General features: G+C 47.9%; 2 protein-coding genes across 3 annotated transcripts in view; one reads left to right on the top strand and one right to left on the bottom strand.

Annotated features, from left to right (window-relative positions):
* Positions 1-12,621, bottom strand: part of LOC148442992 (piRNA biogenesis protein EXD1-like) — a 178,884-nt gene extending 166,263 nt beyond the window's left edge. Inside the window, exon 1 of the mRNA XM_088463426.1 lies at positions 12,483-12,621. The gene's annotated coding sequence lies outside the window, so the exon portion shown is untranslated. The remainder of the gene's footprint in view (positions 1-12,482) is intronic.
* A 1,239-nt stretch (positions 12,622-13,860) lies between these two features.
* Positions 13,861-19,608, top strand: LOC148442994 (uncharacterized). 2 transcript variants are annotated; one of them, XM_088463430.1, is made up of 3 exons: positions 13,885-13,936; positions 14,557-14,634; positions 18,755-19,608. In XM_088463430.1, the coding sequence occupies exons 1-3, from the start codon at positions 13,892-13,894 to the stop codon at positions 18,986-18,988; spliced, it is 357 nt and encodes a 118-aa protein (XP_088319556.1). In that variant the 5' UTR covers positions 13,885-13,891; the 3' UTR covers positions 18,989-19,608. The 2 variants fall into 2 exon arrangements, 1 of the variants encoding a protein (XP_088319556.1); XR_015875760.1 differs by lacking the exon at positions 14,557-14,634 and having other exon boundaries at positions 13,861-13,936.
* The last annotated feature ends 5,546 nt before the right edge of the window (positions 19,609-25,154 follow it).

Genomic DNA, 25,154 nt, shown 5'->3' on the forward strand with positions numbered 1-25,154 from the left:
AGAGTACAGTGTTGATTGTTTATATAAGAATGTTTATATTGAACAAATAAGCAGTTTAAAGCTGCCCATCCATTACACGATTAAACCTAGCGATTCAGCGATAATAACCATCGTTATCACTCAAACGCTTGGAAATAGTGTGCGCAATCACGACGGTTATTTCAGTCGACCTGTTTTGCCAGTCAATCCGTCGTTATTGGGCATAGTTATCGTTCAATCGTTCACATTTTGAAAGCCAAACGACCAACGACCTACCATATAAACATATATAGATATAAATAAAAATGTTAGCCGACTTTTATTAACAAATGGTTTGAAAATTGTTGGTCTACGGTCTTTTTGTGCAATCGTTCACAAATTGTTCATGCACATGAACAATAAATTGATGAACGATATGTGAAGTCTGCTAGTTGATGGGCAGCTTAAGGTTTATTCTTAAAACCATACTCACAGAGAAGGAGACGGGAAACCGGTGACCAGTAACACAGCCCATATGAAGCAAGGTGCGTCAGGGCGGGTGCCCTGTGGACCTTTAAGAAAGGGATAAGTTATGGTAAGAACTTACCCTTGTTTTCTTCTTCAGGGTCCATAGGGGGTCCACAGGGTTGACCTTGGGGATGTCCCAAAGCAGTCCTTTTAAGGGTGGGGATGATCCTGCACTGAGAGAATAATCCGTCGCCCAAAGGAAGCATCCTGAGAGGCAAAGGAATCCAATGCATAAAATATTAGAAAGGTCTGGACAGAAGACCACGTGGCCACCTTGCAAGTAGAATAAGCATCAACAGAAACAGGGCCTTCCTAGGTGTAGGCCCCTGAGATAGTCATATGAAGCCAGTCTGTTTATTGGCCGGCCATCCTTTCCCCTGAAATCCATAGACCACAAATAAGGAGTCTGATTTCCTGAAGAAACCTGAACTGGACTACGGAAATCAGGAGAGGCCGGACCACAGTGAATGAGGCCACCCCAGCCGAGAGGACTGGAGACTGAAATGTTGGTACAATAAGTTCCTGAATAATATGGAATTCAAAAATCACTTTAGGAAGAAACACAGGGTAAGTGCGACTCAAAACCCTGTCTTGGTGAAATATCCAGAAGAGGGAGCCACATGAGAACACTTCCAATTCCGACACTCTCCTGGCAGATGCAAACGCCATAAGAAAGAGTCTAAGCCATAAACTACGTAAGGGCTATCAAAACTAGTGGTTTAAATGGAGACCCCAGGAGGGCACGAAGAACCACTGTCAAATCCCAAGGAGCCCCTAGCGGAGATAAAGAGAGGTAGAATCCAAAACACACCCTGAAGGAGGGTATGGATACCAGAGAGTGGAGCAATTCCACATCCGAACCGTACTGACAGTGCAGAGACCCGCACTTTCAGGAAGGCCAGGCGGAGGGCTAGACCCAAGCCAGCTGGAAATAATGCCAGAACTTCTGGAGAATCGTAGCTACATGTACGATACTATAAGAATTATGTATGCAACAATCTGTGGTAGATCCCAGCAAAAGCTGGTCTACGTGCTCTAAACATCCCAATGAGGACAGAGCCAGAGAAGCCTTAGGACCACAGTAGGGACGCAGTCAAAGACAAACGATCCATGTCCTGGGAAAGGCAAGGACCCTGAGACAACAGGTCCGGATATTGAGGCAGCAGGAAAGGAGTGTCGATGGAGAGACTCCGAAAATCTAAGTATCAGTGACATCTGTGTCAAACTGGAGCCATAAGCAGGACAGTACCTCCATCTCGATTGAACTTCCGAAGAACTCGAGGAAGAAGGGAGTACGGAGGAAACAGGTACACAAATTGGAAGGACCACTTCACTGACAACGCGTCACCGAAGGTTGCATCAGTACCTGTAGTTCTGGACCCTAACACCGGCAGTGTGTGATAGAGTCAAGATGCAATGAGGACCACCTCTGGGAGGCCCCCTCTGCTCACTAGGAGTTGAAACCTCTCTTGAAGAGACCAGTCCCCGGGATGCACGTCATGACAGCTGAGGAAGTCTGCTTCCCAATGGAGAACTCCTGGAATGAACACTGCAGAGATGACCGGGAGGAGACCCTTGGTCTATGTCAAAATGTGTGACATTCCGGTCATTGCTGACCAACTACGAGTGTCTCCTAGATGTAAGCCACTGATGTGACATCGTCGGACTGAACCTTTACAGGTTTACCGTGAAGTATGTGTGAGGCCAGAGCGAGGGCCCAAGACAGCTTGAAGTTCCAATAAGTTGATCAGCAGGGCGGAATCGACAGACGTCCAACCGTCCCGAAATGAGTGCGGACCGGTCACTGCGCCCCAGAGACTGGCGTTAGCCACCCAGATAGAGACAGACGCACCTCCGGAGAGCGCATCACCGCCTGAACAGTGATACAATGGAAAAACCAGTTCCATCTGGAGAGGATCAGTTTTAGCAAAGGCCTGGAATGGAGCATATTCCACCCTTCCCAAGGTAAACATCCTGGATTCCAGAACCCGCATTACAGAGTGTAATGAAACTTGTCGACTGTGGAGACATCCACGCACTCGGAGTTGAAGAGTGGAGATCTTGTCTAACGTCAGAAGGATTCTCCGATTCTGAGAATACAGCAGGGCTCCCAGATGAATCATACCCTGTGAGGGATTCAGGGAGGACTTTTTCCCAGTTGATTAACCATTCGCGCTTGTGAAGGAAAGCAATGGTTAACTGGAAATAGCTTTAAAGTACCTTGGTGATCCTGCTAAGAGCAGTTGGCCATCCAGATACAGGAGCAGTCGGATACCCTGAACAGGTGGGCTGTCATAAAGCCATAAATCTGGTAAACCCCGGTGGGGCTGTGGACAGTCCAAAGGGCAGAGCCCAAAAATTGTAAGTGTTGCTGTGGCACAGCAAACCCGAGCCAACGCTGATGAGAGGGCACTATAGGTAAGAGTCCTGAATATCCAGCGATACCATAAAGTCCCCAGGTTCCATAGCTCGGATGACGGAGCGTAGGGGTTCCCTCCTGAACCTAGGCACCTTTAGGAATTGGTTCAGGGATTTGAGATAGAGGAATGGCCAATGAGGACCATTCGGTTTCTGCACCACAAAGAAAGTAAAATAACCAGTCCCTCACTGAGATAGTGGGGTTGGCAAAATTACCCCTGCTTACAGCAAGGACTGTATAGCTTTCTGAATTTGTAAGGCCTTGTTCGGGTCTGAAGACAGCAGTGCAGACTGGGAAGTAACCACAGGGCGTTTATTACACCATTTTGTGTTTCGTAGAAACGACATCCACCCAAGGTGGCTGTAGCGGTAATCCCTGCAAGGGAAATGACAGACTGTTGTACCTGAGGGCATTGCATGTACTATGAAAAACCCCGGTAAGGAGCGATAGTTTGTGTCACAGGGGTAAACCGCAAGAAACTGCGAGATACCCGGAGATGAAAGGGTAGCATGCTGAAGTAACCCCACTTGAGTCACAACAATGGCAGCCGCCAGGCGACCCACAACGGAGGCCAGGGTCTTGAGAAACAAACCGCCCAAGTCCTGTAAGGGGCCCGGCACCTGATGGCACCGTATACATTACCCTTTCTGAGTCAAATTCTCTGTACTCATACCTGCAGTACATGACTTGCTGGATAGCAAAAATGGGTGCAGTATCATGCTCTAGTTCCTGGTCAGACAAATCTGACTAGCAATCATCATGGAAATATCCAGCAGCACTATACTGGTCCTGAATGCTGATGATTAGCTACAGGGACCCACTATCAGCATATGCAACACACAGTTCCATCTAAAATATGGCAACTTGCAGCACGCAACAGTATGTGACAAACCTCACAAATATTGACAAGTATATATATGTGAGGTCTCAGAACCACCCTAGGCACACCTGTATTAGGGCAGGTTGTAAAGAAAAGGGATAGATATACACTGACAGGTGAGAGAAAAAGCACAGACAGTCAGCGCTAGCACAAGTCACATATAATGCAGAAATGTATATACATAAACATTACATATAATATACTGCAAATGTCGCTACATTCAACTGCCCAGATTCAGTGCCTGGGAAGGCTATAGCGCTGTGTACACTGACCTAAATGGTGAGGGACACAGAGGGACTGGACCAACTGTCATCCTAGGAGATCTGCTGCACCAGAGGAAAATGGCCGCCCAGTGATCCGTGACCTTACCTGATCGCCGTTGATCCAGCCGCAGTCCTTGGCGCCCGCAGAGTCCGGCTAGCACAGACTCTGGAGTCCCGCCAAGATCCCCAGATCTGTACTGGCATTGCGGCGCCGGCGGGATGACGGAGCGGCAGCTAAGACGTCCAATGGACAGTCCGAAAATATGAGATATGGTAAGAACTTACCCTTGTTATCTCTATTTCTACGAAGTCCATAGGGTTCCACAGGATACCTTGGGGTATAGGTGTGACGTCAGTCGCAGGGCACCAAAGAGTTAAGCTTTCAGCCTCCCAGGATGCACTAGGTCCCCCTCCTATACCCCGCCCCCGGGCCAAGGCACCTCAGTTAGTTACCAAGCCATAGGCCGGAGGAGGAGAAGGAAGAGAGAGAACAAAGATCTGGACACATACAAGAATCACATTCTCACCAGAGGGAGACGGAAAACCGGTGACCAGAGCAAAGCCCATCTGCAGCACAGGTGCGACAGGGCGGGAGTCCTGTGGAACCCTATGGACTTCGTAGAAATAGAGATAACAAGGGTAAGTTCTTACCATATCTCATATTTTCTACTTCAGGGTCCATAGGGTATCCACAGGATACCTTGGGGATGTCCCAAAGCAGTATCCTTTAAGGGTGGGGACGCTCCTGTGCAGAAAGGAGAATCCGCCGCCCGAAGGAAGCATCCTGAGAGGCGAAGGTGTCAAACCTGTAATACCTCACGAAGGTATGGACAGAAGACCACGTAGCAGCCTTGCAGATCTGAACTACCGAGGCACCACGTCGAGCTGCCCACAAAGGACCCACAGACCTAGTGGAATGAGCCTTCAGAGAAGGAGGGACCGGTAGGCCTTCATGAAGATAAGCTTCAGAAATAGCCATACGGATCCAGGCTGCCAAAGTTTGCTTTGAAGCAGGCCAACCCTTTTTACAGAAGCCATAGAGGACAAACAAAGCGTCCGACTTCCTAAACGAAGTGCGGTCAACATAAGTCCTTAAGGCCCGCACAACATCCAAAGAGGCCTCACCCACGGAAAGACCCGGTGAGTTAAAGGCCGGAACAACTATTTCCTCGTTAACATGAAACTGGGAAACAACTTTGGGAAGAAACTCGGGCCGAGTGCGGAGCACTGCCCTGTTCCCATGAAAAACCAAGAAAGGGGGTCTACAAGAAAGAGCCCCTAACTCAGAAACACGTCTGGCCGAAGCAACGGCCAGAAGAAAAACAGTCTTAGCTGTTAGCCATTTAATATCCACTGAGCCCAGTGGTTCAAACGGCGGTCCTTGGAGAGCCCTCAGGACCACAGCCAAATCCCAAGGCGCCACAGGTGGAACAAAGGGCGGCTGAATATGGAGAACACCTTGCATAAAGGTGCGCACATCCGGGATTGTAGCAATCCTACGGTGAAACCAGACAGACAGGGCCGAAACCTGTACCTTCAAAGAAGCAAGGCGAAGCCCATGATCTAGTCCCGCTTGCAGGAAGGCGAGAATCCGAGACAGACGAAACTCCCGCGGTGCATAACCTCTTGGTCGACACCACTGGAAGAACGTATGCCACACGCGATGGTATATCCTCGCGGAAGACGGTTTCCGAGCTCGTAACATGGTACGCACCACAGAGCTGGAAAACCCCCGGGACCTCAGCATGGCCGTCTCAACAGCCACGCCGTCAAAGACAGCTGAGTCAGGTCCGGGTGAAGACAAGGACCCTGAGACAGAAGGTCCGGTCGTAGCGGCAACCGCAGAGGACTGTCCACAGACAGACCCTGAAGGTCTGAGAACCAGTGCCGTCTGGGCCACGCGGGAGCTATCAACAGGAGCGTCCCTCCTTCCTGTTTAAATTTCCGGATTACCCGTGGAAGAAGGGAGACCGGAGGGAACAGGTATGCGAACCTGAACGTCCACCGGACGGACAGAGCATCCACCAGAGACGCCCCTTCGTCTCTTGTGCGAGACCCGTACACCGGCAACTTGTTGTTGTGCCGGGACGCCATGAGGTCGATCTCTGGAAGACCGCACCTGTCCACCAGTAGTTGAAAAACGTCCGGGTGCAGGGACCATTCCCCTGGATGAACGTCCTGGCGACTTAGAAAGTCCTCCTCCCAATTTAGCACTCCCGGGATGAAGACCGCTGATATGGCCGGAAGATTGCGCTCCGCCCAAACCAGGATCCGAGAGACCTCTACGAGAGCCGCCCGACTGCGAGTTCCTCCTTGCCTGTTTATGTAGGCCACGGTGGTAGCATTGTCCGACTGGACCTGCACCGGGTGACCCTGGAGAAACCGCTGTGCCTGCAGGAGAGCATTGAAGACCGCACGGAGTTCCAAGATATTTATTGGAAGCTACGCTTCTGTCGGCGTCCACCTGCCCTGGAACAAGTGTGGACCCGAAACTGCTCCCCAGCCCCGAAGACTGGCGTCCGTTGTCAACAGGACCCAATTTGGAACCCAGAACGGACGTCCCTTGTTGAGGTGGGTCGTCTTTAACCACCACGCAAGGGACAGGCGAACCTCCGGGGTGAGCACAATCGTCTGGAACTTCAGAGACTGAGGCAGCCCATTCCACTTGGACAGGATCAGGTGCTGCAGAGGTCTGGAGTGAAACTGGGCGTATTCCACCATGTCGAACACCGACACTATGGAGCCCAGTAACCTCATCGCCGAGTGTAAGGACACCCGGCGGATGTGCAGACAACTGCGCACCCTTGACTGTAAAGCAGAGATCTTGTCCTCTGTCACGAAGATCCTTTGCTGTCCCGAGTCCAATAAGGCTCCAAGATGCAGAATCCTCCGAGACGGGATTAGAGTGGACTTCTGCCAGTTGATTAGCCAGCCGTGCCGTTGCAGCAGTGCAATGGTCAGGTCCAAGTGGTGTAACAGGAGCTCTGGAGATCCTGCCACCAATAACAGGTCGTCCAAGTATGGCAACATGCGGACTCCTTGCAGCCGCAGAGAAGCCGCCATGACCGCCATCACCTTGGTGAAAACACGTGGTGCTGTCGCCAGGCCAAAAGGTAACGCCCGAAACTGGAAGTGGTCGCTGCGGATTGCAAACCGAAGGAACTCTTGATGGCGCAAAAGAATAGGGACATGCAGGTAAGCGTCCTGTATGTCCAATGACACCATGTAGTCCCCAGGTTCCAGCGCCAGAATGATGGACCGTAGGGTCTCCATCCGAAACTTCGGAACCCGCAAAGACTTGTTGAGTGCTTTGAGGTTGAGAATCGGACGATATGATCCATTGGGTTTCTGTACCAAAAATAGATTTGAATAGAAACCCTGGCCCCTCTGGGAGAATGGAACAGGCACTATAACTCCAGCCTGGAGCATAGTGTGCAATACCTTCTGCAGCTCCGTAGCCTTGTTCCGGTCTGATGGTAGACCCGTGGTGAAGAATCGAGCCGGGTGTCTGTGCCGGAAGGAGAGGGCGTACCCGTGGGAGACCACCTCCAGAACCCAAGTGTCTGTCGTAGTGAACGACCAACACCGGCAGAACTGCAGCAGGCAGCCTCCCACCCTGGGATCCCCCAAGGGGAGACCCGGACCGTCAGGCCGCAGGCTTGTCATCTGGCTTGGGGGCCGGACGTCTGGTACTCCATGCCTGTTTCCGGGGCTTGACCGATTTCTTAGGGCCAGCCTGTCGAGGAAACGACTGTGGTTTGGGCCTGCCCTGGGCCCTAGATGACCGAAAGGACGATGGTCCAGAACCAGAAGGAGCAGCAGCCGACGGGAGACAAGCAGATTTGGCTGCCGCCAGCGTGGCCACAATCTTATCCAGATCCGGACCGAAGAGAACTTCTCCGGTAAACGGCAACGCTTCCAGACCTTTCTTGGAATCTGCGTCCGCCTTCCAGGATCGCAGCCACAAGGTGCGACGAGCAGCTACCGCTGCTGAAGAAATTCTAGACACCAGAGTACTAATGTCTAGAGCCGCCTCGTTGATGTAGGTGGCCGAATCACGGAGAATGCCTGTTCGGCCGGACAGTCGGATTCAAAAGAAGCCTCTAATGAATCCGCCCAGCGCTCCATCGCTCTGGCAACCCAGCAAATGGCCATAGCCGGCCGTGCTGCCCCCCCTGCAAGGGAATAAGCGGACTTCAGGCAGATTTCTACCTTGCGGTCCGTAGCATCCTTAAGGGAGGACATGGATGGCATCGGCAATGTGGCACTACGGACAAGACGGGTCACGTGAGAATCCACCTGTGGAGGGGATTCCCACTTCGCAAAATAATTATCCGCGAACGGATAAGCCACCGCCAGGCGTCTCTGCGGCTGGTATCTTTTGCCAGGTTGTTTCCACGCCTCCTCTAAATGGTCCACCAACTGACCCGAAAGAGGAAAGACTGTGGCATCGCCCTTCACATCTTTGAAAAAGGCATACTTAGATTCAGCCGCTGGGGGAACTTCGTCCTCAATCACCAAGGCTGTGCGGACCGCCCGAATAAGTCCAGGAATATATACTTTGGACTTAGCATCAGCGTCCTTAGTATGGAGAGGTTCCTGATCGTAAGGATCCAGAATCTCCCCATCATCAGACGTCCCTTCGTCATCCTCATAAGGAGCGGACAGAGACGCCATCGGTCTTTTATGAGGCCGCATCACAGATTCCCCTTGCAACACATCCGACAAGTGCTGTACAGAACTCGTCAGGGAGTTAACCCACGCTGGCTCCTGAGAACCCGGGAGCGGGGAAATAGGGAGACTGTGGGGTACCACCAATTGTCGTGGGAACCCCTGCATGGGTGACGACACCACAGACTGCTGGGACAAACCCATCGGAGTAAACGCGGGCTGCGGAGCTAACTGGCCCACTAAAGCTGTTAACGCCTGAGCGAAACAAGCCCAGGGCGGCTCCTGTACCGGTGCTGTAACCGTAATAGGCCGCGCCATGGACAAACACTGCCGGCAAAGGCCCTCCGCGCTACCCTCCCCCTCCGCTAACGGTACTTTGCACGTGGTACACTGTAGCCAGAGGGGAAAATCACTTTCAGACATGATGGCACCACGTATGTGACCTCTCTCACCAATTAAGTATTAAATAGGCGAGAGACAACCCTGCAGCACCGCACCGCAAGGGCTTTAGCAGAAAGAACAGGGACAGTAATAAAGCTGACAGTTTAGAGAAGAAAAGTTACAGGCAGCGCTAGCACAGTCACATACAATGCAGAGAAATAACAATTCCTGCACTAACAGCGCTGATCACTCAACTACACAAACACAGGGCCTGGTAGTACACAGCGCTGCATACACAGACCTGAGCCACAGCGGAGGAGAGGTATGCGGGGGGACCCAGACCACGATGCTTCCTTCCAGACTTCCAGCAGCGTTCACCATGCGTTGCAGAGAAGATGGCCGCCGAGGAGCAGAGAGAAGCTGGCCTGGGGGAGGAGCGCTGACACAGGACCAGTCAGCACAGTGCAGAGAGGGCTGTGTGCAGCGGGGGAGGCGCCGGCTGTGAGACAGGGAAGGCGCGCTCCCCTGGCATGCATTTAACCCCTGGGACGCCGCAGCGCTACCGCTCTGCTGCGGTCCGCTGTCCCAGGGGTAGTGGAAAGCGCAGGTTCAGTACCTGGCTCCACGCTGCAGCCAGTCCCCAGGGAGCCCCCTGCCTGGGGACTTAGGACCATGTGACCAGCGGGGACCCACCGCGGGACCCCGCTGCTTACCTTTGTCCCCCTTGGATCCGGCCATGGTCCGGAACATCTGGGGTCACCGCTAGCTGTGACCCCAGATGCTCACCAGCATCCCCGTATCGGTACCGGCGTTCTGGTACCGGTGGGGGTGTAGGGAAGACAGCATGGACGTCAGGACTGACTGTCCATGCTGTACAACCAGATGTGCAGCCACAGCTGCACTGAAGAAAGCTTCAGGGGCTCTTCTAGCCCCCACTCCGATAGGTGCACCCGACGCCGGCCGGGCACCAAACTAAACTGAGGTGCCTTGGCCCGGGGGCGGGGTATAGGAGGGGGACCTAGTGCATCCTGGGAGGCTGAAAGCTTAACTCTTTGGTGCCCTGCGACTGACGTCACACCTATACCCCAAGGTATCCTGTGGATACCCTATGGACCCTGAAGTAGAAACTGCCGCTCAGAAGAGTCAAAAGTAAAATAAAACGAATCACTCATAAAATAAAAATTAGCTTAGGGGCTGCTAATCAGCCCCCCCTGCGATAACGGTGACCCGACTCCGGCCGGGCACCTACTCAAACTGAGGTGCCCCTGGCTTGGGGGCGGGGTTATAGGGAGAGTGGACCAACTGCATCCTGGGAGCTGAAATCTTTAACTGCATGGTGCCCAGATTTGGTTCCCAACCTATACCCCCAAGGTCAACCCTGTGGACCCTGAAGAAATTATGTATATTTAAATTTTCCCCAGCAGTGTAGTGGGGATCATGGCCATACCAGCAGGGTTATGTTACTGTTCTAGTTCTTGCCAGCAGGAACTAGTGCACTGTGGTGCGGGAGTTGTCCCTATCCAGGGTGGTCCAGTGGAGAGGCTACAGGAGCAGCCCCTTTGTCAAGTGGTGACATGTAGTCACCTCAACAGCTGCAGTACTATGGCTGCCAGAGTAAACTGAAATTAGTTCCTCCAGGATTCAAGAGACTGGGAGTTGCAGTGTTATGCTACTCTAGCTCACAGGGCTCCAGCAGCAGCAACATACAGACAGCTTAAGGTTAAGAACAATATGCATCAAGTCTTGGAGCAAAATCAATTGGAGAAGTTGCGCTAAGCAACCAATCAGCTTTCATAATTTATTTAGCAGTCTATGGGGCCTATTCATTAAATGTAAAAATTCAATGGAGATAATTAGCTTTAGAACTCTCATGGAGTTCTAGCTAATTATAGGTGGAATTCATCATTCCACCTCTCCATAAGTATCTATTCCGAAAAGCTGTCATTTTTGCGATGACAGCTTTTCGGGAAATAGATACTTTTCCTTGCCTACACTACCTTATCGCATCTGGAAACAGTGCTGCGCATGCGCTGTTACATCTGTAAAACCAGCGCATGCGCAGCACTGCCTACAGATGCGTTAAGTTTCGTACCCCCGACCCCGACCCCCCTCCGCTCACCTTCACCACCCCCCACCCCCCCCCCCCCCCCCCCCCCCGACTTACCTGTCCGCGCAGCAGCCTCCGGCTCCGTCCTGCTGGTCTGTCATGTGGTTTCCCAGCAGACCACATGACAGATTAGAAAAAAAAATAATAATTTTTTCTTTTTCTAAACTTTCTTGTGCTCTGCTGGGGAGCACACATGACAGACCAGCCTCCGGAGCCTGAGGACGGAGCAGAGCGCTGGAGGGACTCGTCGGGGGACCTGCACACGCCGATACAGATAAGTGGATTCTGCTATTCGCCACAATAGTAACTGCATCAAATTCCGAAAATTGATAATTTTCAGAATTTGATGAATACCACAATATCAACATCCCCATACTAATGTATGGGGAGTGTGGAAATTAACGCAGGGGAACTTAGCAAGGAGATATCTGTGATATCTCCTGTGTTAAGTTTGTTCATGAATACCAAAATAACGTTATTTAAGGAAAATGTCCTTAAAAAAGTTATTTTAGTGTTGATGAATAGGCCCCTATGGGCGATATGCACTATCAATTATACGCTAAACCCCCCGAAAATGCAGTTTCCAGGGGTTTTACTGCATTTCTCATATGCACAAAGCATCAGAAAGCAAAGCTTTCCACAGATTGGACCCAATAGAAGCTGTAAGGGATCAAATCCAATCCCTCCAAGCACAAGTGCCATAGGACGCATGCAGTGACTTCAGGGTTAAAATAATAATGGGGACAGCAATCTGCACTGATAGCTTTTTGCAGGACAATTCTGTGAAATATCCAGCATAAGGCTATTAGTACATTGCAGTGATACATACAGTTATGCAGAAACCAGTTGATAAATAGACCCCTAAAACTCAAAACTTTAGTGTATTAGTAATGAAAATAACAAAAGTAAGAAATGAGCAGTTGTAGCAAACACTTTGGACATAAATATGCTAAATGGTTAACAATGACATTAATTAAAGGGTTACTAAATTAGGTGTAGATACCCTAGTAGTGGGAAATGTGATATAAAACTGCTGACAAACTAAATTGCTGAAAAGTAAGTGTTATCAGGTTACAGTATCTCATAGTTTTATTTTGGAAAACTAAAGTGGAATTATTTCAGACCTGTAATCCCCATGGCTGCTGTGACTCGTACACCAGCAGCACCGTCCGCAATAGCAAGATTACCTGATGGATATAGAAAGTGATTGCGCCAGCCTCCATGAGACATGCACATATAACGTTATATACATTACAGCCAACAATGTACACTGACCGCCCACAGTAACAGCAGCTGCTGCTTTCCCACAGGTACAGGATAAGGACAGGACACAGAGACCCCTCCAGCTGCCACCACACAGCAATCACTTCCCGCCAGTACTGCGCTCAGACTCTCACACGGCGTCCACAGTATATACTCTCCGCCCACGAAGATGTAAGCAGCCAATCCTGGGCCTCTTCCACGTAATAACGGCGCCTTGTTTCTGGGTCGTACATGCAAAATAGTATGCTAATAACTTGCATCTCCCGTGATGCTTTGCGATGCTAAGGATTGGCGGGTACATACACTGAGTTCATTAATCCCATCACTATTATCACATACAGTAGGTATTATATAGCCGCCCTGCTAAGTAGCGTGTCTGAGCCCTGATAGTCTCTACTTTTACTCTGTGCAGAAAGATGAATCCCTGCAGTGTTTGACAGTGATCACATGGTCATTGGGCCTGATTCACCAAGGAGCGCAGTTGCTTATACAATTACACACGCAATCAGCCAATTAATTCGCACTGTGCATGCGAGAGCAAGTTGCTGCGATTGGGACTGCGTCACAGAGGATAAGCGGACCCGTGGCAGAGTGATTGAGAGGAGGTACCATTTGTGGGTGGTGAGGGGGGGGGGGTGGTGATCGGGCAGACGCAGGTGTGCCAGCATGTCTCAGCGCCATTGCAGGGGCGTGCATGAATTAGCCACTTCGATACCAGACTCATAGTGTGCGCTGAAGTAAGCAATTCCTGAGTGAGGTCTGACCTACCTTAACCGTGCGTATAGGTCAGATGTTACTTAATGTTACTGATTATTTCACTGTATTGCCCAAGTATACAGATGTGAGTAGGATGCGAATGCAAACATTTACATATCACCACTGATATTAGCAACTGCGTTGCATGCGTATAAGCAGAGTAGCGGTCCATGCTGAATCATGCCCATTGTCCCTAGCTTATTGTTTATGCTCATACATGAGCAGTGGAGGCTGGAGGAGCAGCGTGGGAGAGTGCAGTCAGAATGTCAATGCAGCAGCTGATTGTTGGGGTAGGATATGGTTGTGGATAGATCCCCTTCAGTAAATTTACTCTGACGCCATCATTTACTATCCACGTGGAAATTTTGGAATTATTAACCAGTGGTGATTCTAGGGGCGGGCAAGCAGGGCTATCGCCCGGGGCGCTGAGGACATGGCCGCAGTCACCTTGCTGGCACCGTCTAATCTGCCTAGGACACTGAGGCTTGAGGGGGCGGCAGCCATCACCTGGCCTGCTCTTACCCGCCGCCGGGAGTCCCTGCCCGCCCATTTGGAGTCCCAGTCTCCCAGCAACCCTCCCAGAATGCTAGTGCCGGGTGTGGCGACGTTACGCCTTGTGACGTCATTGCGCATAGTATTCTGTGAGCGGACACGGAAGACAGAAGATGGAGGAGCAGCAGCAAGAGGAGGGACCCGCCTGCCTTCACAAGGTAAGAACAGACACCCCCCCCCCGGCAAACAGCCCCCGATCCTCCCCCAGAAAACGGCGCCCCCTACCCGGCAAATGGCACCCCCTATCCAGTGCGCTATTTTTTGGCAGCCATGACCACGACACTGTACAGGCCACGCCCCCTGGGCTCAGGGCGCCGAAGTAAGCTCTCGCCCAGAGCTCCACTAGCTCTAGAACTGACCCTGTTAGTAACCTGTAGCGAGCGAAGCATCATGCCCGAACTGTGGCGAGCAAGCGAGCCCACATGTCTAGAAGTTTCTACTGTTGGTGGCCAGATACAGGGATGGCCATCGGCGGAGTGTCCATCGATCGTTGCTATGGATTGGTTCATGGGTGATTATCATCAGGGCAGGATTATAGGCAAGGTGACAGGGGTGGTCGTCCCGGGGCCCCAGCACATAGGGGGCCCCCACACACTGTCCCTGGCCACATCCCCCTGATGAACCTTTTTTTTATTTCACGGACCTGCCGCGACCCGCTATTAAGCCCCACCCCAGGACTGGAGCAACACGCTCAGATGCTTCCTGACGTTGCTTGCCGTACAGTGGCCAGGTGGGATCAGTTTCCTCATCTCTGCTCTCCTAATTTCCCCCTGTCCAGCTCGAGAGCGTCTGTGACGATTGCTGGCCGCGGGCATCCTGCTGCTCCCCGTCCGCACCCAGATCTCCATCCCCACAGGTAAAGTGTCTGCTCCCACTCCTACCCCTGATACCCTCCACCCGCTTGTCTCAGGGCTGGTACCCAGGAGATGTTCCAATAGCAACTTCTGAGTGGTGATGGTGAAGGTTCCATCCTAAGTGCAGGGCAGCTGCTGGGATAGAGGCAGTCACCACTAGTGCAGGGGTGGTATACAGTATCAGCGGGTAGGGGTACTTCCTTGAGTGCCCCTCAGTACAGACACCCTTCTAGTGTATAGACACCATTCCCTGTGTGCCCGCCACCAACCCACAGTGCCCATCTCACTTACTCCCCCACCTAGAAGCCCCGAGCCAGTCCAGTTAGAGTGATCCCCCCTCATTCAGTGTATATATATACTTGTGTGTATAGTATATATATATATATATAAATATATACAAAACCAACATATGGGGAATTCATTGCAAGAAAGGAAGAGCCTAGTTCATTATTTCTTGCATAGAATGCAGCTGTATGCTGGTATATGTGTATATATATATATGTATATAAAAACAAGAGGGCGCTAATAGTGTAGTATGTTAAACACTGAATATTTTCAACAATAAATAATGTGGGTACATTTAATTTTGTATATTTACGCTTATCACAATTCCAATCAATGAAATGATGAGTCAGGACACAGTTTTCATAGGATATCCAGAACCTTGCCCAGCATCAAAAACAAAAACCAGAAGAAGATCATAGGGTAGTATATCAAAACTTTATATTTCGCGACACATGGTTATGGACACGTACAAGATAAAAACTTGGTTTATAGCATATCAATCAAGCATGGTTCACCCAAAGCCAGGAGTCCAACGCGATCCCACTGAATGGTACCAAATTCAGATGATCTCCGTAATGCTGCCTTCAAGGTGTGGGCTTGAATGAATGTAACCAGGAACCCTCCAACACGTTTCGTTTGTAGACAAACTTCCTCAGGGATAGGTCCCTGATCCATTTGTGATGCTTTAAATAGGGCTAAAAGTTCACTAGAGCAGTCCAATGTATTACATTTTTTTCACAATAAAAAAGACTCCATTTATGGTCACATATATCTCTATGTGACTTCAAGAAAATGGCCAAATTTACATATTATAATTATGCATTAATGCACATTTGCACAATACATTTCTCTGTAAATAAAATTGATAACATTTGACATTATTATAAAAACACAATCAAATTCAAATGTATGCATTTAAATTACTTAAACCCATTGAAATTCATTTATTAACAAAAATCAGGCTCACCAAAATGGCCACCAAATATCAAGACCATGAATAGAATCACCACAAACTAAAGTGCAACTGGTGAATAAATTAAGCTGTAATCAGCCATAATTAACCTATAAATGGCTGCCAACACATACAAAGGTGCCAACTAATAACATTATGTGAATCGCTATTACCAATCAAAAATTATATTGAGTGTCATCCGGCTTGCCAGAAATGACGCATTACCGGGAATATCCGTCTCAGTGAGAGACAACCCCGGACAGGCATATTATATCCGCCCGGATGTGTGGCAACAAAAGTGCGCCGATAAAGGAGTGCTCTGTGAACACACTATGACACGTCTTCCGATTACCGGAAATGACGTGACGCTAATGCCATAAAGGAATTAGGGCAGTGAGGGCAACAATAAAGACTGCGTTGTGAACCCACTATGACACGTCTTCCGATTACCGGAAATTACGTGACGCTAATACCATAAAGGAAATAGGGCAATGAGGGCACCGATTACTGTATATAATGCGTCCTCCATTTACCGGAAGTGACGTGACGCTATATTTAAGAAATTATAAATAAAGACACAAGGGAAGGTGTTTTGTCAACCTTAAACCAGAACTGACATAGCCTGCCAGTCAATCCACTAAAAGATCCGCAACTGAACTTAATAGTAAGGGCAAAAATAAATAAACTAAGGGCAAACTGAAAATAAAAATAAATGAATAAAAAGAAAAATTGAGAAAAATATTAATAATAATAATTACCTTATCAATATAATAATGCATACAAATACTAAATGCAAACACAAATAAATACATATAAAAATTATCTATAACCTAGCACAAGAATGCGACTATATCAATCCCCTCGTTTAAACCTAATGGGGCTAATGAATTACACATATATATCCAATAGGATTCTTTTTTGGACAATACTAGATCCCTATTATAATGATAAGATGGGACATGTTCTAAAACTGTAAATTTGAACGTATGAGAGTTTGATCCATGAATACAGGTAAATACAGGTAAAATGTCTAGGTAAACTATGATTGGACACATTATTGCGGATATTGCGTAGATGTTCCTGGATCCTGATTTTAATTGGCCTCTTAAGGTGCCCACACATATAGCGACATTTTACACGATTTGGCCGATTTCGACGAATCGTGACGACGAATCGGATAAAAAAAAGTACAAATCGTGAGTTTATACTCACGAGCACGATGCCGATGCGCGTCCCCGCTCGTCGTATATCGCATCTTCTGATCTGTCGTGCTGTAGGGCAGATTAGCCAACCATGAACACGATGGAAGCCGATCATGAGGGTTTTTTTCCTCACGATGAATCGTACGATTCATCACACAATGCGGAATTTGACTGACAGAAGCCTGGACACGCCCCATCGCCATCTTGTGCAGTATCGAGTATGGAGCCTCACAGTAGCACTTTGGGAGCCTGTACACTGAAGTCTTGTTTTGGACAAGTTTTGGTGAGTATTGGTACAGTTTAATACAACCACACTGACCACCAATATGTGTGCCCCCAGGTAATAAATGCATGACCCAGCCACCGCCCGCCTTATTGAGGCGGGTGGTGGCTGGGTCATGCATTAAGCTCCCACTGCCCACCAATGTGTGCCCTCAGGTAATAAATGCATGACCCAGCCACCGTCCGCCGTATTGAGGCGGGCGGTGGCTGGGTCATGCATTAAGCTCCCACTGCCCACCAATGTGTGTAATACATCAAATAAATAAACACGTATTTTACAAAAAAATCATACATTTAAAAACACATTATTTAAAGCTGGGGGTCTTCTACCTTTCAGTCTCCAGCTGTTGTGGAACTACAGATCCCAGGATGACCTGCCACCCACCTTTGAAACTGTTTTTAGGGCATCCTGGGATCTGTAGTTCTACCACAACGACAGGCCCAAAGGTGGAAAACCCATACTGTCAAACAAAGAAAAACATTATATTACCAAGCAATAAACACATAACATTCCTTAATGTTTTTGTTGTTAAATCCCAAATGTCCAATTTAGTCAGTAGTTCACAGACAGTCCTCCTGCCATGGTACAGCACCTGGTCCATTGAAATAGGTCATGTACTCCTCCCTCACTTCTTTGGCACGTGCGGTGGATGTTGTAGTTGGTGGTGCAGACACAGATGTCAAATGTTCAATGTCCTCCAGGGGTCCTACATCTTCTGGTCTAGCTGGGACTGGTCCTCGTTGAGTAGATTTTCTTCGCAGAAAGTTGTGCAGCACACAGCACGCCATCACCACCCAGTCTATCTTCTCCACATGTAGATTGATGGTGGTGTGGAAAATGCGGAAGCGGTTGCTCATTATTCCAAACGCATTTTCCACAATGCGCCGTGCCCGGGATAGACGGTAGTTGTAGATCCTTTTCTCTCTGGTCAGGCTCCTGTGTGCAAATGGCTTCATCACATGTTCATGTAATGCAAAAGCCTCGTCTGCAACGAAAACGTAATTTAGGCTGTGCTTTGTCTGGTCCAATGAGGGCAGGTTGAGGGTTTTGTTGGCGATTCTCTGGTAGAAAGCCGTCTTTTTGAAGGACCCACCATCCGAAACACGCCCATTCTTGCCGACATCCACAAACAGAAATTCGTAGTTGGCATTCACCACTGCCATGAGAACGATGCTGAAGAATCCTTTGTAGTTGTAGTAATATGATCCGGTGTTGGGAGGTGGGTTGATGCGGATGTGTTTTCCATCGATGGCTCCTCCGCAGTTAGGGAAATTCCAACATTGTTCAAAATCTTCCGCGATGCTGGTCCACTCTTCCACGGTGTTAGGAAACTGTAAAAATAGTAAAAAAGATGTTAAAACGTGACTATAATATTTTTTATATCTTTTTTCCCTATATAGACTCCCACCCAAGACCCTGATTTAACATCCACACCGGACCTCAGTCTGCTCGGTGGCGACAGTGATCCGGAGAATACCACACAAGTGGAAACTCCACTTCCACCTGGACCCTCATCTTCTCAACAACCCCAAAAAAAGAAAAAAAAACGGCAGAAAGGAGAATTTTACAGAACGAGAGGACCATTTTTTACAAAACGCAGAACGGCTGCTGCAGAAACCCCCAGATGCAATTGATGATTTCACAGCTCATGTGAACAGCACATTGAGAAATCTGGATGCAGATATCCAAAGAAATTTTTTAAGGTTAAACTACGACCTCTTGAGTCGCTGTATGAGCAAAAATATCTCAAATTCTACATACATTGCAGATCCAATGCTATTTTCCCCTGCCCCAAATAGGTATGTCCGCCCTCCCTGCCCAGTTAGATATTACTCCTCCACCAAGCACCAGCACCACCTTGTATAATGCTCTGCTGGATGCAGCAGATGAGTCGCCCCAATATACAGAGATGTACATTTTTTCTTGATTTTAATGTCACCAAATTTTATGAATTCTAATAGGTGCTTGCTGCATGGGATAGGGTGGTGATGACGCCATTTGGACAAGGTCACTACGCACATGGCACAAGTACACATTGCCGGAAGCCGGGGCCACAATGTGTACTTGTGCCATGTGTGTATTGGCCTGTTCAAACAGGCGTCTGACCCACCCTATCACATACAGCCAGCTACCTATTGGGATTCATAAAATTTGGTGATAATGTTCTTTTGTAAAGTTGTTATAAACAAAGTATTTTGCACACAGTTTAGTGCACACTTTCAGTTGCCTGCAGGTCAGTGCACATTGTACTAAATGAAGGATATTTTTTTCTTTGTTTTAGAAAAAAAAAAATAATAATTTTCTTTACATAAGAAAACAGTGTGGTGTTTTTTTTTAACTTACCAATAATGATACTGTAGCACTTTTACGATGGCTTTGCAGGTCTCCGGTATGATGACGCCCAAGGACTGAGGTGAGATGAGTGTCCCAAACTTCAGGTCTTCCAGTGACCTTCCTGTAGCCAGTTACCTTAGGGTAGCCACCAGTCTGTCTTCACCAGGGATTGCCCTCCGCCACCTTGTGTCCTGTCTCTTGATATGGGGGGTCACCAGATGCAGCAATTCTTGGAAGCTGGCGTCATCCATGCGCAGGTAGTTCCGATAGTCGTCCGGGTTGTTCTCCTTGATCTCCATCAGCAGGGACATGTGAGAGCGGGTATCCCTTTGTAGCAGCCACTCCTTGGTCCAGCATGCTCTCGTCCTTCTTCGCTGGGCCCTCTTCCTAATCTCCCGGACCCCAGCTTCAGTGACCAACACTCTATACTGATAGGGACGCATCAGTACAGAATTCAGGAACAGGATAGAATGCAGGTAGGTAGCACACACTTGCAGGTAGAATAAACTTTGTACAAGGCAAGCCAAATACAAAGAGCACAGTAGCAATGTACATGATTCAGCAGGAATACACCTAGCCTCATCTAGTAGCAGAGCAGAATGTACACAGAGTTTAAAGGGTGCCTGCGTTTTATACTCCCTAGATAGCCCCTCCCATTGTTATGGCTATTTAAATTTCCCACCAATAGTCAAGAGCCTGTTTTATTTTTTTTTTCAACTCACGATTTGTTATGGCCAATCTCACGATACGTACGATCCGATAGATCGTGAGATCGTAAGACAGATTGGGTGTCTTTTTTCCAAAATCGTGATCACGACGGCAAGGGAGCTCCCGTGAAAGTTCATGAGGAAATTGGGCATAAAATCGCATCGTGAGCACATCGGTATATGTGTGGGCACCTTTAGTCTTCCCTACGTATACCAAACCGCATCCACATATAATTCGATAAGTAACATAGGTAGTATTACAAGTTACCATGGATTTTAACATATATTACTTGCCATTGTCCAATTGACAAGAAAAAGGATGTTTATCCATATATTTACATACCATGCAGTTGGTACAGGGGAAACAACCATTCTTGTTTAATGTTAACCAATTCTTTTTATCAACTGTATTAGATTTCAAATTACTTGGAGCAAGCATAGTTTTCAACGCTCTTGCTTTTTTATAAACAACTTGAGGTCTTATTGGTAAATGGGGACCCAAAATAGGATCTTTTAGCAGAGTTTTCCAATGATGATTCAAAATTTTTTCTATTCTCTACATTAAATTGAGTCACAAATGGTCTAATTTTATAATTAGTTTTTGTATCCAAGGGAATAGATTCCTTATCCTTAAAAAAATGGGATCTATCTTTATTTCGCGCTTTTAGCCTTGCTTCCTCTAATTTCATTCCATCGTATCCCCTATCTAAAAAACATTTTTTAATGAAAGAAGATTGCCTCTCAAATGAGCTTATCTCTAAGCAATTTTTCCTAATATGCATAAATTGCGAATAAGGTACATCTTCTTTCCATAGTCTCAGATGACAACTGTCTATGGGTATATAACTATTTGAATCAGTTTCTTTAAAATAAGTACTGGTTTTTACAATATTTTCAGGGCTTGATTCCAGCAGAATATCCAAATAATCTATACTGACTTTGTCGGTTTTATAGGTGACTTTAAGATTCCTATCGTTATTATTCAATTGTGTTAACAGGTTTTCAATACTTTCTATGTCAACATTCCAAATGAAGATCAAATCGTCTATATATCTTTTATATAACTTCACATTTGTGAAACTCGATGGATTCTTATAGATGACTTCCTCTTCCCAACACCCCATAAATATGTGTATATATATATATATATATATATGCGTGTGTGTGTATATATATATATATATTCAGCTTTTATTGATAGGGGCCCCCACACGTTTGTTGCCCAGGGGCCCCCACAGACCTTAATCCGGCCCTGATTACCATTGATGGCACAAAATCATCAATGGTTTGCACCCCTCGATGGCCACTGCTGCTGGGGGCGTTTCGGGCCAATGGGGGTGGGGCTTAGCGACCGCTGGGCTAAGCTTCGTCCTGTCAAGGAAAAAAAAAATATCATCGGCTCTCACTTGTCCATCGATGGCGATGGCCAGCCCTAGCCAGATGCTACATTTGGGAGAAAATAATAACGTTTTAAGGACATGGAACCGCACTTCTGCCCTCACTCGATGTCACGTCCAGTACATTAAGTTAACTTACATTAATTTATAGAGTAGGAAGACAAATATTCAGGTTAGATAAATTGGGTTGTCAGATTTATTCACGTTTGAGAACCCCAGAATGTGACTTATTATGCACACACAGGTAACTTGACATCATTGATTTACCCAATCCTCACATCTATCGATGGAACGATTGTTTATATTTTATGTATAAGTGGTGTGCACCTTCGCCATGTTGTCTCAATTTTACCCTCACAATCCCTGTTATGTGCTACCCCCAATGTCTTCTGTCTATTCTGTAATAATTTACTGTGAAAACAGCATGAACTCACCTGTGGATGATAAAACCCTTGGTGAACCTGTCCTGCACATCACTAGAACCTGACGGCTGTGCAGTCATTTTTTTCAATTCACTAAACTGTGAGTGAAATTATGGATTTTCTAGCTTCAAAATCCTTTAAAAAGTCTAGCCCAAAATAATAAATCAAAATTCATGGTAAAATTCTGGACTCCAGTTGCAGGGTCCAAACCATTGGCATGAGACCAAAGCAACCTTATGCCATTAGTGTGCTGGCTGTAATCTAGTAATGGCCAGTGTGGCAATTGTATCTGTCTATGACCTACATTCACAAATCAACAGGAAACTTTGCAGGGTGACTCACAAGTGTGTAAGATTAGGGGGCCTATGTATTAATAATCGTGGAAGACTTTTCACTTTCGACGAAAATGTCCCTTATATGTACTATCTGTAACTCACATAACACTGGTAGCGATAACCGCTGTCCCTGTGAGTTACATCCCCAGGGTCTAGGAGGAGTCTTTCACATTTTTGAAAGACTCATCCTGAGAATCTGATACTGGGCCTGATTCAGAAAGGAACGCAGTTGCTAATACACATGCAATTGGGCGATTGTTATGTACTGCGCATGCGTATAGATCGCAGTGCACGTGCGCGAACCAGCCATTGCGATCGGGACTGTGATCGCAGTGACTACGCTGACCCATCGCTGAGTGATTGTCAGAAAGTGCCGTTTGTGGGTGGTGATGGGGGGGTGGTCGGCTAAACGCAGGCGTGTCAGTGTGTTTGAACTGTGAACGCTGTTGCAGGGCGTGCATAAATTATCCACTGCGATGCCCTACGCAGCCTGATATCGTGCGTGGAAGTTAGCAATTTCTGAGTAAGGCCATAGGTTGTGTAAATGTGCCGTGAGGCTGCGATAGTACTCGATTGTATCGATGGTTTTGTAGTCCTGCTAAACATCAGGCCCTGAGGCGGTTTGCGCCATCTAAGAATGGCGTAAGAGTACCTAGGGGTCAGACCATGATAGAAATTGCGGTCTGCTGCAATAATAAGCTTTCTGCAGGAAAGCTGTAGTACATAGTGGGAATACATCAAATTATACAGAAATGCTGTTTCTGCATCATTTTATAAAAAATGGGATTGATAAATAGACCCCTACATCTTAGACACCTAGGGGAATATCCAAATTAGTGCAATAGGGGTAGTGTGTGTGGGTAATAGGGGTAGGGGTAGTGTGTGTGGGGCGGGGTTAGGGGTAGTGTTAGGGGTAGTGTAGTATTTGTGGGAAGCAGGAGAAGGAGTAGTGTATGCGGGGAGCAGAGTTAGGGGTGGTTTAGTATAGTGCAGTGGGTGCACAGTTAGAGTAGCGTAGTGTGTGCGGGCAGCTGGGGTGGGGTTAGGGGTAGTGTAGTGTTTGTGGTAAGCTGGTGCAGAGTTAGGGGTGGTGGAGTATAGTGCAGTGGGTGCACAGTTAGAGTAGTGTAGTGTGTGCGGGCAGCTGGGGTGGGGTTAGGAGTAGTGTAGTGTTTGTGGGAAGCTGGAGCAGGGTTAGGGGTAATGTACGCGTGGAGGGGGCGCCGCTGGCCAGCACCCACGCCAGTATGTAGTGCGGACCACAGTGAGGGCCTGATTCAGCTTGGATTGCAACTGCTAATATGCACGCAAACGAGCAATTGTTGCGTATGTGTATGCTTCGCAGTGCGCAAACCAGCCACTGCGATCACAGTATATATTTTTTAGATATATATATATACTGTGTATGTCTTTATTTTTTATTTTATTGTCATTATTATTATTTTTCTTATTGTTTATTGTTATTTTTTCCACTTTTGATGGATATGTTCTAATACTTTTGGTAAAGCTGTCGCTATTTGAACTCTCTCTATTTGTCTGACAAATTTAAAAGAATTGCCCCTGAGTGTGGAATAGATATTACATATATTCCTAACACCTGGCTCCACCAATAAGGAGAGAATAAATAGTGATCATCAGCTCCCTATCTGGAGGCACCTGCTTCTTCAAAAAGCTGCTTTAAAACAGAGAAAAGCGTTGAAGGCACAGGTGCTGTCCTGCTGCTCTGTGTTACACTTGCTCTGACTATCTTGATTGCCCCCCAGATGAGTTATCTACATCCGGGACCCTGCCAGCGTGGAACCTCTTGTCCCTTTGGGAACTTATCCAGCTCAGCCCGCTTACCCTCCTGTTTGCCGTGCTGTCGGCCACCTGTGAGTGAGGCTCCGCCATACAGCGGGAGGACCAGCTGGCGTTAACACCTTTTGTCAGTGGCAACATCAGTCCCGTTTCCACCCGCACAGACTACCTATAGAGCAGCACATATATCTGCTCTTACACTGGATGCGGGTCTGCAGCTCCCCAGTGAGATATTTTTGACAGCACGAGGTATCAGGATCAACTCCCGATAGCCGCTGGCTAGCATACTCTCCACTTTCTGGCATTCACGGAGAGAGACTAGGGACCTGATTCAGACCCGCTCGCTAAGGCGCATGCTCTGAGCGATTTTCGCCCACCTGTGCATGTGTATAATTCTCAGTGCGCGTGCACAAGCCATTCATTGCGATCTGATTTTTGTTGCTCGTAAGTAACTATCAGGTCGCTGCTTTGAGTGACAGATAGCGGCGTTTGTGGGTGGTAACGGGAAGGTGCTTGTGAACGGGGGAGTGGATGTGCGAACACAAGCGTGTCTGGCCGCCAAAACGCAGTTTAAAGGGCGTGCATATTTAGCAAAGTAGCGTCATTGTACACGTCACCTGCATGTATTTCAGCCAGCACTGATCACTGTGCTTGCGGCAGGCTAAGGCAACCTCAAGGGCTGCGAGCAGCTCCGATGGCTCTCGACGGTCCAGTTTAATCCTTCATTTCCCGGAGATGACGTGTTTTGAAAGTGGCAAGGGGGCATCTTTAGACACTTGCGAGCGCACTTTGCCGTAGCTCGCTAAAA

The sequence above is a fragment of the Taudactylus pleione genome, unplaced genomic scaffold (genome assembly GCF_031769625.1).
Source record: "Taudactylus pleione unplaced genomic scaffold, aTauple2 ptg001370l, whole genome shotgun sequence".
Taxonomy (NCBI): Eukaryota; Metazoa; Chordata; class Amphibia; order Anura; family Myobatrachidae; genus Taudactylus; species Taudactylus pleione.

What these genes read in the sequence shown, in the direction of transcription:
- LOC148442994 (XM_088463430.1), top strand. Translation starts at nt 13,892, where the DNA reads ATGGAGGAGCAGCAGCAAGAGGAGGGACCCGCCTGCCTTCACAAG. An exon ending in GACCCGCCTGCCTTCACAAG is followed by an intron (nt 13,937 to 14,556) that starts GTAAGAACAGAC and finishes CCCCCTGTCCAG; the next exon opens with CTCGAGAGCGTCTGTGACGA. An exon ending in CCAGATCTCCATCCCCACAG is followed by an intron (nt 14,635 to 18,754) that starts GTAAAGTGTCTG and finishes TTCCCTATATAG; the next exon opens with ACTCCCACCCAAGACCCTGA.